Source organism: Crotalus tigris, unplaced genomic scaffold, assembly GCF_016545835.1.
Source record: "Crotalus tigris isolate CLP2741 ecotype Arizona unplaced genomic scaffold, ASM1654583v1 scf7180000024411.593283, whole genome shotgun sequence".
NCBI lineage: Eukaryota > Metazoa > Chordata > Lepidosauria > Squamata > Viperidae > Crotalus > Crotalus tigris.
This window is the reverse complement of record NW_024100578.1, coordinates 287,906-304,330: the sequence shown is the minus strand read 5'-3', so window position 1 is coordinate 304,330 and position 16,425 is coordinate 287,906. Positions and strand designations below refer to the sequence as shown.

General features: G+C 38.2%; 1 protein-coding gene across 1 annotated transcript in view; it reads left to right on the top strand.

Moving 5' to 3' along the window:
* Positions 1–16,425, top strand: part of MTA3 (metastasis associated 1 family member 3) — a 144,547-nt gene that overhangs the window by 54,979 nt on the left and 73,143 nt on the right. Inside the window, exons 7-8 of the mRNA XM_039329735.1 lie at positions 2,041–2,143; positions 7,752–7,851. Of these exons, the coding sequence (XP_039185669.1) occupies positions 2,041–2,143; positions 7,752–7,851 (203 nt within the window). The remainder of the gene's footprint in view (positions 1–2,040; positions 2,144–7,751; positions 7,852–16,425) is intronic.

The window sequence follows — 16,425 nt, the reverse complement described above, 5'->3', positions numbered from 1 at the left end:
ATATACAGTATCCTAAGTTTCATCGAAGAAAAATGACTTAAAAATATCAAAGTAATAAAATATAATGATAAAAGTATGAATAAGTGAAAGTAATAATTAGGTTTTTCGAGATACATTTAATTGTGTATTAATAACTATATTACATACTGAACAATATCAATATATAAATAATAAATAAATATTCTGTTTCAATTATGTGCAAAATTGAAAACATTAATGTATAATTGATACTTATATTGATAATTTATCAAATTTATACATTAAAATGTGTTCTAAAATATTAACTACAGTTTTAATTATTGGAAAATGTTATTGTTGGTTTCCTAAAATGAAAATATGGAAAATATTTACTATACTTATTCATAGTGGATAGAATCTCAGTAACAGTGATTTTTTCCAAACTTTTCCCATCTCATAGCACACATCTCATAGGTGAGATTTCTAGGTCACGGAACTGGAAGTCCTTTGACATCACAGGTTTCTTGGACTCGGAAGGAGAAATAGAGGTCGTCCACCCTGTTGATGTCACGGAAGTGGGATTCTGGCTGTGCTAGTGTGCAGCACTTCCTGCTGATTGTTGCAGTAGACTTGCAGACCTTTCACAGCACTGAAATGAACCTTGATAACAGTGACTGAAAACCACTACTCTAAAAGATAAGATAAAATTATCCTGCAGGCTAATCATAGCTTCATTTTATTTCCAAAGGTAGATACTTTGTGGCTGTTTAATTTACTGGTAATTTCTTCAAGCAAAAAGCACCCTGAATATCTGATTTATAGAAGCTCTAGAAAATGGTGATATGCCCAGAAAATGATCATAGGTCTTATAAAGGATTTATATTGAGGTGAAAGTACAAAATTTTAAATGAATTGTTCAACAATTCAGCCTATATAAATAAAGATTTACAAACTGGAACTTTGCATATTGTGTCTCATATGTACAATTCGGAGATACAGACCACTGATGTTTTGTGATTTCTTTCTTCAAAAATTAGTGGAAATAAAGATTGGAGACAAGCTGTCTAGCCACAATCTAGCCACAGAAACAAAGATATGGATTACTGAACTGGACAAATACAGTCTAATAGCTTTTTGTTGCAAGGGCAAATGACACGGCATTCAGGAAAGCTATAAATTACTTTTAGGTTGAATCTGAGTAAGAAACAGGGATCTATAAGTAATTAAGTTTGTGAAGTAAATAAGTATATATTTAAATACTGTCTGGACTGTGTTGAAGCACAAAGAAATTGGTTGTATCTTTTGCAATAGAGACTGAAATTTGAAATCTCTTAACCACAGTGGGTGATGAGGGATTGATGCTTGCTAGCAAGGTAGACTTGGCTGGGGGATGCCGGTAGTTGACAGATGATCCCTCTCCCTCCCTTGAGAGAGGGCATCCTTGGGGATATATAGGGATCAGCAGCAATTTTCTTGCAGCCCACAGTTCTCTTTCTTTCCCCTCAGCAAAGAGGCAGACAGTTCCCTTGAGTCAGTTGAGGAGGAGGAGGAGGAGGAGTGGTTTCCAAACTCTCTGCCAGCTTTTCACAAGCATTATCTATGGCAATGTTTCTCAACCTTGACAATTTTAAGGCATGTGGACTTCAACTCCCAGAATTCCACAGCCAGCAATGCTGGCTGTGGAATTTTGGAAGTTGAAGTCCACATGCCTTAAAATTGTCAAGGTTGAGAAACACTGATCTATGGGGAAGTTGGCAGTCAGTTGAAAATCACTCCCCTTAACACATGTTTTTTGCCGACTCATTCTATTTCTCTATTTCTATAATATCTTTGAAAAAAATGACCAAAGGGGTCATGGATTGGCTAGGACCTGATAATTTTTTAGAGAAATCTGAAGTGGATATAAGAGTCCACTCATGTTTATTATCAAACATATTTGATAATTTGTTTATTATCAAATGATGGCATCTGTAATAAATGTTATATTTTACAGGTTATATGACGGAAACGGCTTCTTCCTGAAATAATATTTTGATTACTTATTTAATCAATTAATTTTAATCTGATATATTTTTATTCCAGGAGAAACAGATGACAGGGAACAGGCAAAGCTTGAAGTAAAGGTTTGGGATCCAGATAGCCATCTCACTGATCATCAGATTGACCAATTTTTAGTGGTAGCACGGTAAGATTTACATACCCAATTTGGACTTTGAATAATGTAATGGAGTGTTAAGTAGTATTTGTTAATTTTTTTAATAGTCAGGCTTGTTAACATGCTGAAATAAATTTATTTTTAATTTTATAGTCCAGTGTGATTCCAGTTTGACTATCAAATTCACATCTTCCATCCTATTGCCATATTTTTTTGAAACTTTGAGTATAGTCTTAAGAACTGAGTACTTTGACTACAATCTTAAGCATAAGTATTTCTCTGCTGGATTGGACCTCTGGCCCATGTGGTCTAGAAGCCTGTTACCACTGCCAACAACAGAAGGAAGCCTACTAGTCTAATCCAGGGGTAGGCAACCTTGGCTCTTTTATGACTCGTGGACTTCAAATCCCAGAATTCCTAAGCCAGCATGGCTCAGCTTGGAAACTCTCCCTTTCCTCTCAGCATGGCTGGCTCAGGAATTCTGGGAGTTGAAGTCCACGAGTCATAAAAGAGCCAAGGTTGCCTACCCCTGGTCTAATCCTTTCTAGTAGCCAGCACCACATCTTCCAAAATTTAATTGTGCATTTTGTCTGTCCCATTTCTTCCAGAATTCAGTTTCATTGATTGAACTCTGGTTCTAGTATTTTGGAAAAGATAAAATAGCATTTTCTTGTCTACTTTATCTACACCGTGCATAATTTCTATGCCTAAACCATGACCACTCTCATTCACTCATTTCTAAACAAAACATTCTTTTTTTGTAATATATTTTATTGATTTTTTAAAAGCATAAATCACTTAATAATTGGTGAACAGTGTGTTGTCTGGGTTTACATTTGTAAAACAATCACTAACAATTGATTTCTACAATCCATAATCCACATAATGGTTTTAGTTGATTTCCTCTTTTCCCCAAAATGTCCTCTTTTGCAAACATTGAGTTAATACAATTTTATTGTTTTTATAGATAACAAATATACACACATACATACATACATATATATTCGTAGATTTTCACGGGTATAGGTATGTAGGTCTTGGTGTATTCGGGTCTTTTCCCGTGTAAGATTGAGAGTATCTTGGCGACGTTTCGACGAGGTCCCACTCGTCATCTTCAGCCTGGGGTCTTCGGCTTCGTGCTTGTGCGAGCAAAGTGTTATCGGAGCTGCCATCTCTCTATATATATTGGTGGGGGTGTGTGGAGTGCTGGCTTATTTGCTGTAGGTGGATTGGTTGGCTGTGTAGGAGCTATTGTTTGTGGATTGTTTGGCTGTTTCGTAATATCCTGAGTAGTTGAGGTGCTGGCTGTGTGCCCATTAGTCTTTTGTGTTGTAACGACCTGGGTAATGGGTTGTGTGATGACATCCTGAGATCTAGCGTAGTGATATCCTGAGTTCTGTGTTGTACCATCCTGGGTGGTTGGCTGTGTTGTGTCCTGAGCTTTGGTGCTGTAGCCTCCTGAGTTCTGTGATGTGATGTCCAGGGCTGAAGGCTGCCGGTATGTTACCATCGCCAAGATACTCTCAATCTTACACGGAAAAAGACCTGAATACACCAAGACCTGCATACCTATACCCGTGAAAATCTACTGGTTGCTATTTAAATTTGTTTCTTAAATTTGTTTCTCCACAAAATTCAAAGTATTCTTACTGCTTAAGATTTTCTCAAAAAATTAATTAATTACATTTAAAAATTTAAATCTATTTTTTCCATATGAACCATCTCAGCACTTGTACATTTCTTAAGGAATAGATAAAACAGTAAAAAAAAGAAAGGAGAGCAAGAGTAAAGAAATATAAAAAATAACATACTGCTTAAAATATATATCCCCCTAAGCTAATATATATTTGTTTCCAAGATTTCTTATTCTTTTTAACCATAATTAAAATATGTTTAATCTTTAAATATTCCATTTAATACATCTAGTCATCTAGTCCTTCAACTCTTATTCAAAACTTTTTTATCTATTATAATTTTCTTAAATTCAATCATTGAATAAACAAAACATTTTTAAATGTCACACCCATTCTCCATAGAAAAGCTGTTGTCCACTATAACATCTCTAATTCTACTATAGCCTTTATAAGGTATGGAGATCAGAACTGTATACAATATTCCCAGTTGACATTGCACCCTTTATATATATATAAATATAAATATTTTATATATATATAAAATAAATTGTATTATAATACTGGCATCTCTATTTTATTTTTGTATTTATTTAATTTATATACTGCCTAACTCTCAATAATTATTATATTTTCAATATCATATCTTATTATCCCTAACATGACCTTTTATTAACAGAGCCATATTGTGTTGAAATCTTCATTGAACTGTTTATCATGACTTCAAGTCACTACTAGCTCTGATCTTCTCTTTCTTTTACATGTTGTATCATATTATATTTAACTTGTGTTTTTCCACTGCTTGCTACTCAAATTTCAATATATATATAAAATAAAACATAAAGGGAATCATGTGGTTGTTAAGAAATCACCAGGTTAGAAATCAGCAAAAAAGGCCAGAGATCTCGATCACATGGACTGCAGGATGCTGCAACTAGTTGTAATTGTGAGTAGGTTGCCCAGTGCCCAAATTGCAATCACATGATTGCAGAGTGGTGCAATGGTTGTAAGAGCAAATGAAGGTCTTAAATAACCCTTTCCAAGGCTATCATAGCTTCAAACAGTCATACATTGAGGGCTATCACTAGTACAGTGCCTTTCTTTTGAATTTTCAATATCATTTTATTTTCTTACAAGTTTCATAAGTTAACCATTTTCCTGGGTTATTTGCAAATATTAGCTGTTGCTATAAAAGTTTAATTTGATTAGAGATATTTATCTTGCCTGGAGGTTCCTTTAATTTTTTCTTCTTTTTATCACATCCAAAATAGCCTGTATTTTCTCTCCACTCTTCTTTTTAACTTCAATATTATGTTATATGAAACAACCTCTGATAAAAGCTTTACTTGCCTCCAAAATCATTGTTAAATTAGTACCCTTTATTTATGTTGATCCTCTCTTCTTTGTGTGAGCCTCTTAAATTGGAACACTTGCTACCATGTCACCCCTAGTCCTTCTTTTCATTAAATAGACATACCCAATTCCAGCAACTGTTTTTATATGTTTTAGCCTCCAATCCCCTAATCATCTTCATAGATTTCCTTTTATAAACCACATTCAAAGGATTATGATTAAAAAAGTCTTTGTAGAATCTCCACTAAAGATCCTATTAACCACATTGCTTGACATCCACATCACTTCTGTTCTTGAGAAGGATCTTCATCTTTCTGAAAAGTATTTTCTCTAGAATATATTTTTCTGTCCCTATGCATTCACTAACCCTAAATTATCCATCAAATTAAAAAAAAGTTTGTCAATTTGTCTTGCGTGAAAGTAATATATAGATTTTTCCCCCTTGGATTCTTATCATTTTGGTTGTTATCCTCTGAATCCACTTATTCCAGTTGTGGCCTAGAATGGGCAGTGAATGGGCTACTTATGAAATATAAATGAATAAACATTCCAAAAAAGTAAAAAGTGAAGTAAATATTGCTTAAGGAAAGGGAAAGATATAAATGCAACAGATAAATAATAATTATTAATTACTTCGCTAATAGTTGTTGATAGACTACATCTTTGTGAATGTGGCTACTACCATTTATATTTCATAAGTAGATAGAGATTTCCAGGGTAAGAACGTTGTTAATGTAAGCACATAACTGCCATTCATGAGCAAATATTTGAAAAGAAAGGCCAGATTACTGTTATACAGAGAAAAACACCGATTACAATCACTACCAAAAATAAACTAAAAGAACATGTCAGTCAAGCAGCATTAATCACCCAGTAGTGGTCTTTCAGTAGAGTGAAAGTAGTGGTCCAATTTCATTTAAAAGACCTTTTAAAATAAGAAAGATTGAGGAAAATGAATAGTTGATTACCTCACTAACTTATTGCAAGAAACACAGTTTATCTTACTTTACAATATAAACCACCCAGTTGGAAAATGCTATGGCATTTCTGTTGAAAGCAAATCTTTTAAAAAAATATACTTTGAAATTTTTCCTTGAAGTTGAAAGTTGACATATTGGAGTAGTTCTGATGGTGGATTAATTCATATATTTACTTATATGACACTATATTGTAAGATATTGTTTGTACATTCCTTTGTCATGTGGAAAGCAAGAGCTACCTATTTGTTAAATCTCACGCGTAGTTCACAAAATCCTGTCAAGTGGAAGCATTTGACTGGTTCCGATATTTATAAATGTTCTCTGAGCCAAAGAGAAGTAATGGTTACATAATTGGGAAATAATTCAAAGAATTTTCTTTAAATGCTATGTTTCTCTTTGTGTTATTGAAATATGGGTAGCCTTATCAAGTCTGTGGTTGTAATGGGAAATTATAAGAACCCCATTACAATAGTTCTGATAAAGATTCTGCATTCAGAAATACAATAGATGAGTTGTGGTGATCTTCAGTTAGTTGACTACGATACTTTGGATATGGGACTATTTTTGAAGACAATTAGTTCATATTGTGTCTACTAAGTTGCTGTCTAAGAACATTCTTGGACACAGATTTCAGCACCAACTTAAAAGAGCATCACAAGCCATTTCTGAATGTTGGTGCTTTTATTATCATGCATTTGTTAACTATTGGAACTGAAGGTTAAGTTTTCCCAAATACAAATCTCACATGGTTCTCTTTATAGCATAGCATAATAGCATAGTAATAGCATTTAAGTTTTTATATACCATCCCATAGTGCTTTACAGCACTCTCTGGGAGGTTTACAATATAAGCATTATTTGCATATTGCCCCAATAGACTGGTTCCTAATTTTACTGACCTTGGAAGAGTGGAAGGCTGATTCGACCTTTAGCCCCTCAGGCTCAAATGCCAGGCTGGGTGCAGAGTTTTCCTGCAATACTGCACTTTAACCACCAGGGCCTTAAGATGAAAGTAGTATTGATCCAAGAATTCTAACAAATGAACACAAATCAAATTATTCCTCTTACTGGGGCTTCTTCCCACAGTTTGTGAATTATTTCTCATAAAGGAGTCATAGTTGTGATTATCTGGATTCTTTTCAGTCTGAGAACCAACTCTTATACTTACTTTTCCAAGATTCTAATTGTATATCAAGGACCACAGACTTTGTGCTAAGTAGAAAAAGAAGAAAAAAAGTGAAAAAATAAAAATAATTAAGGAGTGCTAGAATTAACTTAATAAGTCTATTTTTAAAAAATTAGTAAGCCTGTTTAAAAAATTAAATGAAATGATAGCATTTTGTTACCATTCTGTGTATCAAAATTTATGTTAGGAGATTAACATATTTTTAAATAAAATTTTGTCTTTCATAGCCCAGTTTTATACATGCCATTTTAAAGAGAAGTCCCATTTAATACAGTCGAGTTTACTAAATAAATAAGCATAGGGTTGCAGTCTCTTTTGGCTGGATCAACAAGTGTTTTGGAGAATGCTTTGAAATTCTGTAATGCAGTTGGATGTGCATGCTAATCAACAATGACATATACTAGAGGTGAAAGTATGCATTTCTTGACAGTGTTTTAAAGTTATCTCAGTTTCATTGTGCTAATAATGTTGTTTCTCTTCTTCCTTCAGTGCTGTTGGTACTTTTGCACGAGCTCTAGATTGCAGTAGTTCTGTAAGACAACCTAGTTTACACATGAGTGCAGCTGCTGCTTCCCGGGATATCACTTTGGTGAGATGCTCTTTGAAATATACTTCCTTTTGCAAGATTAGTTAGATAAAAAGGCAAATTAAATCCTGTTCTGATATGTTGATGATAATGAGGTTGAAAATGAATGTCTTGAGAGTTTTGCATACATACAGTAGATTTACACTATTCAGACCAACTCTTGCTGCTTGCTTTATCAACTAATCTTGGCAGGTAAGGGGTTGCACTGATTAATTGCTTAAAATAATCTTTGATTTATTTGAACTTACAAAATGCTGATAATTTTGCCAGGAATATTAAAAAAAATAAAATTGTTATTTTTACTTTTATTTCCTCTAGTAAATAATTTCATATCTCCCTATGTTTATTGTATGTAGTAAAAAAATATGCAAACTTAATATGTATATATCCAGTTGAGCTGCACAAAGTATTCGGAAGAGGTATTTGTGTTGTGGGAACATGAACAAATCACCTCTGTTCGAATGGTTAAAGCCATTGCATCATTTGATCAGCTGCTTCAGAAACCACTTGTGACTATTTGTATAGGCATTTTCACACACAGCCATTGCAATAAGACAAAAGCAAAGAAAGCGAATAGGCTGTGCCTGCAGATACATTCTTCTTAGTGAAAATGTGAAGTGGCTGTGCATGTACACACATATCAAAATAAGTAGGAGTAATTTTCAAACCATCTGCATGAGTCTTACAAAGACTGTGTCTGCTTTGGTGATTGAATAAGAGGCCGTATTCACATTCCTAATTGTGTAGCGGTTCTTTCAAATTTATTGTGTTGCCCTAATACACAGTAATAGTAATTTGAGTTCTATTTGGTTTTTTTAAAGCCAGAATTAAAGACTAATAAATGCATGTATGAACAGTATTGAGTTCTGTGTTAATGATAGAAATCTAGACCAGTAAAAGTCATGCAGGCTCCCCCTCTGCAACTCCCATATTGTTTTTCCAAGCACAGCTAATACATGTTAATGTTTAGCTGCTTAATCTACTAGAAATAATGCTTGGATTCTTTAAAAATTGTATTTTTTCTGTATTTTCTGTACATTTAAAAAAACTTTTTCTGCCTGCCCATCCCTGTTCTATAAAAAAAAAAAAGAGATATAAGCAACTGTTACACTATAAAGTTGAATAATGTAGGATACCTCCAAAGGTTGAGACAATTACATTATATTAAAATATTACAAATTTTGTACTGAAATGCATGGAGACATGCCACCAATTTTGCAGTATCTTCCAGTTTGGCTGTTTAAATAACTGATTAAATTAAAAGAGTAGTATCATGAAAGTCTATTTTTATATAGTACAAGTTTAGAGGTTTTTTTCCCAGTAGAAAAATTATTGGGCAATTATATCCTTATAATCATAATTTCTACTTGTCATAAACCTTAATATTCTAGTTAAACTACTGTATTAGGTTTGGAATATTGTCACAAGTAGCATACTACAAGAGAAGGTTAAGAATGTAGAATCATTGATGTTACAATGCAAGGGTGGGGAGCTATGGCCTTTTTAGGATCTGTGAACTTCAACTCCCAGAATTTCTGAACCAGCATAGGAATTGAAGTTCATAGATTATAAAAGAACCATAGTTCATCACCCCTGTTAAAATGGGAGGATAATCTCCTGCTTCTATCCTCTTGTTCACTAAAATTCCCGTTATTGGCTGACATTTCATGTGTAACACACACATACACACAAACAAACACATCTTTGCTCATTTTGTGTGTTGAGAAATATATTATTCAAAAGATAAAAACGAGCACCAGGAGGTAAAACAATTAAATGTTTAATAAATAAATAACCTAGCTTTCGATGGCTATATTGCTGCCATCATCGTCAGGGTGTTAAAAGCCAGAGGGTGGGGGAGCTCGTTTATAAGCACAAACGCGCCTGCACACGGCTCATAGACCTCGTTATGGGGCCCGGTCGATTGATCCTTTCATCACTCATGTCAGAAGTATTTCTGAGTTCTAAGTTCTTGCAGCTGATTACTTCTCTGTTGCGTGCGGCTCCTAGGCTGGGAGGCGAGCATTCCATGTCACTACGCACTAGAGTAACATGGGTAACTGCAGACCGATCCTGCGAAGAAATCCCAGATCTGGCTATCTTCCTCCCCCGTGTCTGATGTGTCACTCTCAGGGGGCATGCTACCCCATGCGTGCTCCCATCTTCCCCTATAGCCCCCAACCCACTGCCCTTCCGTGCATGGGATGCACAGCAGTTCGTTGCGATCTCCGTTCCTGTTAGTTTGGCGTCCGATTCAACTCTCCCTTCGGAGGAAATTCCAACTGCGATCTTCGCGCGTGCGCCCTCACGTTTCCACCGTACTACTTGGGAACGCGTGATGGGACCCTTAATGGGGCGGTTGCAGTCTGTAGGTCGGACGCAATATCGAGGAGAGGGAGGGGGAAGGGAAGGAGTGTTCGGGGCATCCAGGGCACTAGGGGGTGGGTTGCTGTTGTCAACGAATTCTTCATTCATCAGTGGGTGCGCGCAGGAATTGCTAATAGCCGGGGGCACTCCGGATGGTAGGATCGTCCTTACCTCGTTGTCTATCTCTTCGTTGGAACAATTGAGATTGCAAACAGTGGGGTGCTTCCTCCGTCTGGAACAAATGCGTGCCTCCCAAGTTTTCATGACCTGGTGTGCAGGATGTAACTCCACACATCGATTAATAGAGTTACAGTCTGAGAACCAAGCCTCTTTGAGGAGTCTGCCGCTCTTGGAGGCATCACTAGCAATAACCTGCACCCCATTGAAATCAAACTTGTGTCCAAGCTCTACCATGTGAGTGAGGATTTGTGAATAGTGCTCCCCTCTTTTTATTGCCAGCTTGTGTTCCTGTATTCTTGTCCTTACTCTTTTAGAGGTTTCTCCCACGTAATTACCTGGGCAATCTATACAATGGATTCTATAGATCACCCCAGATTTCTCAGTAACGGGGAGTGGATCTTTCAACCTCATGATACAGGAACGCAATGTGCAGTCTGGTCTATGTGCCACCCTTATTCCATAGGGTGACAATAGCCTAGCCGTGGCTTCAGAAACATTACTGACATAGGGGAGAGTAATACGTGTAGTCTGTGGAAGTAGCTCCCCAATAGGTGGGTTATGGGGAGGTCTGGATAGAGCACTGTGGCGCCTGATAAATTTATTGGGGTATCCATTACGTCTACAGGTGTGGAACAGGTATTTCCTTTCTTCAGCCTTAGCTTTGGCCGTGCTGCAGTGTGAGTCAGCTCTTTTAAACAGGGTTCTAATACAGCTGACCTTGTGGGCCACCGGATGGTTGCTGTTAAAATGCAAAATCCTATCGGTGTGCGTGGGCTTGCGGTAGACCCTAGTAGCAAGGGTCCCATCAGGCTGGCGATGGACCAAAACGTCAAGGAACGCCAGCCTGCCTTGATGTTCCTCCTCCTCCCATTTCCAGCATTATTGCCGAGGCTGTATTGCAGTGGATAGAACAAGTAGCGATGGCTCAGTATTGTCCCAAATTCTGGGCCCGCTACGTTGATGACACCTTTGTTGTCATCAAAAAGAGTCGGAAGGCTGACTTTGTGAGCATACTTAATTCGGTGTGTGTGGACTTGCAGTTTACGGAGGAGGAGGAACATCAAGGCAGGCTGGCGTTCCTTGACGTTTTGGTCCATCGCCAGCCTGATGGGACCCTTGCTACTAGGGTCTACCGCAAGCCCACGCACACCGATAGGATTTTGCATTTTAACAGCAACCATCCTTAGAAACCCCAAAGATAAAATTGAATTAGAAAATCAAGGAGTATACGAAATCCCATGCACCACTTGTCTCACCACATACATCGGACAAACCAACAGAAGAATAAGTGCACGCATTGAAGAACATAAGAACTCAGTCAAAAAAGAGGAACCAACATCTTCCCTGGTCCAACACCTTAAAGCCACAGGACATGAAATTGACTTTAAAAATACCAGAACCATTGCCAAAAGTGAACATTTTAATAACCGAATAATCAGAGAAGCCATCGAGATAGAAAAACGCCCACACAGCATGAAAAGCGAGATGATACCTCCCGCCTACCAGCCATTTGGAAACCCGCCCTTATTGACAAACGACTCCCTAATACAAAAAATGATACCAGACCCACACTCACAAAAACCACACAGGATGTCACCACCACACATCCACGCAAAAAGCAAACCCAAAGCCACACCGATGATGAGGCACGACCACAAACCAGAAGCCAGACCAGAGCTGCATCATTAGCCACTTTAAAGCCCTCCAATCCATACACGAAGCAAACTGACACCCTCCATGAAAATGAGGCACGACCACAAACGCGAAGCCAAAAAATAGCAAGGCAGCCCAAAATCTTAAACCCCTCTGCAACTCAGACTAACCTGAGCACAACCAAACATAACACTCCCCCAGCCAATCAGAGCACAGCCAACCCCCCAGCCAATCAGAGCACAGCCAACCCCACAGCCAATCAGAGCACAGCCACGCCCCTAACCAATCAGAACACACCTCCACCCAATCAGAACACAGCCAAGCTCCCACCCAATCAGTTCATACCCCCACTGGCAGTTAAAAGGAAGAAACAGCTAAGACCACACATTGCTACTCGAAGCACGAAGCTGAAAACACCAGCCTGAAGATGACGAATGGGACTTCGTCGAAACGTCGCCAAGACACTTCCAATTTTACGTGGGAGAAAACCCGAACAACCAAAGACCTACATACAAACACCCGCAAAAACCTATATATATATATATATATATATATATATATATATATATATATATATATATATCCTTAATAGTTATAAAAATACGAATCCCGGGCATATTTGTTCAATGATGCAATCTTCGATCTCCGGGAAGAGTATACTCCAGTTGTTTATTGTTAAAACCACATTTAAAACAATAAAAACAGTTATATACAAAAATTAAAGCACAAGGATGACAAAGCAAGAAAATACCAGGTTAGAGTGCAAAAAAGAGAGGACGGAACAGTTGAGGCAGTCACAAGCAATCAGGAAGAGTGGCCCTGTCACGAGGGCAATGAGTAGGCAATTGGATCAGCAAGGGGATAAAAAGAACTTCCCACCCCCTAAGCCCCACTCTGAGGACGCTGGCAGAGGACCAGCGAAAGCTAAGTTGTTTTAATTTTTGTATATAACTGTTTTTATTGTTTTAAATGTGGTTTTAACAATAAATAACTGGAGTATACTCTTCCCGGAGATCGAAGATTGCATCATTGAATATATATATATATATATATATGTAGGTCTTTGATTGTTCGGGTTTTCTCCCGCGTAAAATTGGCAGTGTCTTGGCGAGGTCACATAAAGAGCTTCCATTTTATGCGACCTCGCCAAGACACTTCCAATTTTACGCGGGAGAAAACCCGAACAACCAAAGACCTACATACAAATACCCGCGAAAACCTCAGAAAACAAACAAATATATATATATATATATATAATATATATATATATTATATATATATATATATATATATATATATATATATATTCATTTTCTGATATGTTTTCCTCAAATTTGGGGAATCTATCTCAACTATCCCTAGCTTATTCTCAGTTTTTAGCCAACAGTTATATACAGTGGGGCAAAAAAGTATTTAGTTAGCCATCAATTGTGCAAGTTCTCCCACTTAAAAAGATGAGAGAGGCCTGTAATTGTCATCACAGGTAGAGCTCAACTATGAGAGACAAAATGAGAAAACAAATCCAGACAATCACATTGTCTGATTTGGAAAGAATTTATTTGCAAATTATGGTGGAAAATAAGTACCGTATATTCTGCCATATAAGGCGACCCGGCGTATAAGATGACCCCCGTCTTCAGCGCCAAGACGCATGCCTAGAAAGTCATACCCTGGAAACTACTGCAATTTCTGGTGTATAAGACGACTCAGCATATAAGACGACCCCCGACTTCAACGCTTTCAAAAGTCGTCTTATATGCCGGAAAGTACGGTATTTGGTCACCTACAAACAAGTACGGTATTTGGTCACCTACAAACAAGCAAGATTTCTGGCTCTCACAGACCTGTAACTTCTTCTTTAAGAGGCTACTCTGACCTCCACTCATTACCTGTATTAATGGCACCTGTTTGAACTTGTTATCAGTATAAAAGACACCTGTCCACAACCTCAAACAGTCACACTCGAAACTCCACTATGGTGAAGACCAAAGAGCTGTCGAAGGACACCAGAAACAAAATTGTAGACCTGCACCAGGATGGGAAGACTGAATCTGCAGTAGGCATGCAGCTTGGTGTGAAGAAATCAACTGTGGGAGCAATAATTAGAAAATGGAAGACATACAAGACCACTGATAATCTCCCTCGATCTGGGGCTCCATGCAAGATCTCACCCCGTGGGGTCAACATGATCACAAGAACGGTGAGCAAAAATCCCAGAACCACACGGGGGGACCTAGTGAATGACCTGCAGAGAGCTGGGACCAACATAGCAAAGGCAACCATCAGTAACACACTACGCCGCCAGGGACTCAGATCCTGCAGTGCCAGACGTGTCCCCCTGCTTAAGCCAGTACATGTCCGGGCCCGTCTGAAGTTTGCTAGAGAGCATTTGGATGATCCAGAAGAGGATTGGGAGAATGTCATATGGTCAGATGAAACCAAAGTAGAACTGTTTGGTAGAAACACAACTCATCGTGTCTGGAGGAGAGAGAATGCTGAATTGCATCCAAAGAACACCATACCTACTGTGAAGCATGGGGGGTGGCAACATCATGCTTTGGGGCTGTTTCTCTGCAAAGGGACCAGGACGACTGATCCGTGTACAGGAAAGAATGAATGGGGCCATGTATCGTGAGATTTTGAGTGCAAACCTCCTTCCATCAGCAAGGGCATTGAAGATGAAACGTGGCTGGGTCTTTCAGCACGACAATGATCCCAAACACACTGCCTGGGCAACGAAGGAGTGGCTTCATAAGAAGCATTTCAAGGTCCTGGAATGGCCTAGCCAGTCTCCAGATCTCAACCCCATAGAAAACCTTTGGAGGGAGTTGAAAGTCCGTGTTGCCCAGCGACAGCCCCAAAACATCACTGCTCTAGAGGAGATCTGCATGGAGGAATGGGCCAACATACCAGCAACAGTGTGTGCCAACCTTGTGAAGACTTAAAACAGAAAACGTTTGACCTCTGTCATTGCCAACAAAGGATATATAACAAAGTATTGAGATGAACTTTTGATATTGACCAAATATTTTCCACCATAATTTGCAAATAAATTCTTTCCAAATCAGACAATGTGATTGTCTGGATTTGTTTTCTCATTTTGTCTCTCATAGTTGAGGTCTACCTGTGATGACAATTACAGGCATCTCTCATCTTTTTAAGTGGGAGAACTTGAACAATTGGTGGCTGACTAAATACTTTTTTGCCCCACTGTAAGCTTTATAACTGTTCTGTCATTTCTTGGCAGCTTATGTACTCTATACATAAACACATACTGATGTGCATATACATAATGTAGGCATGTGAGATACATGTTCCACCCTATATGGTGTTAGCTTCTGTGTTCATCCCCACTTCCATTCTTCTGAATTATCCCAATACAATGCAACCAAAGGAATTAGGGACCTGGAAAGAAAAACCTATGGGGGTTTTGGTAGAACCACTGTGTGCATATAAAAGACAAAACGTCATGGAGACATGATAGCTGTCTTCAAGTATCTGAAGACGTGTTACCTAAAAGACAGGGCAGAATTATTCAGAGTTGTTCTTCAAGACAGGACCATCAATGGGTTTAAATTACCAAGAAGTAAATTTTGATTGGACATTAGGGGGAACTTTCCCTAGTATAATAGCTATTTAACAATAGAAGAGTCTATCTTTGGAGATGGTGGCCATCTTGAGGTGGAAGTGTTTAAGCAGTGTCTGGATAGCCATCTATTTGAGATACAGCAATAATAGCTCCCTGCACTTAGCAGAGGGTAGGTCTAGATCAGACATGTCAAACTCGTGATGTCTCAGAACTTTTTCCCCATTGCCGGCAATGAGGTGGGTGTAGTTTCCTCATGACGCGTCCGGCCCGTGAGCTGGCAGTTTGACACCCCAGGTCTACATGTTCAAAACATATCTTCAAAATCGCTTCCAACCTTTTATGTTCTGTCATTGCATTGTCTTACGGGTGCAAAGGGTTATGACTATCCAGTTGTTCAGAAATGGTAAACTTGAAAAGAGGGATTAACAAATAAGAGTTTTGCAGAGCCAGTGAGGAACCAAGCAGAACAGTCAGTGAGAAATAATTGGTTCATTGCAGACTGCTACAAACATCTTCCAAAAGCCTAGTTTGGGCCACCTAATGTAATCTACTGGATTCTCTGCATAGATTATTCTTGTGACTATGTAGGACAGACAGGTAAGAAGCTAACCACCAGATTACAAGAACACAGGCGAGTTGTCAGACGAGGAGACCCAAATTGTTTGGTAGCCTCACATTGCAGTGAATAAGGACATACATTCAACTTCTGTAGCTAAGATTGTTGGCCATACAGGTACAAAGATAGCCAAGGGAATGATTGAAGCCTAGGAAACAGGCCCCTTCTCAGT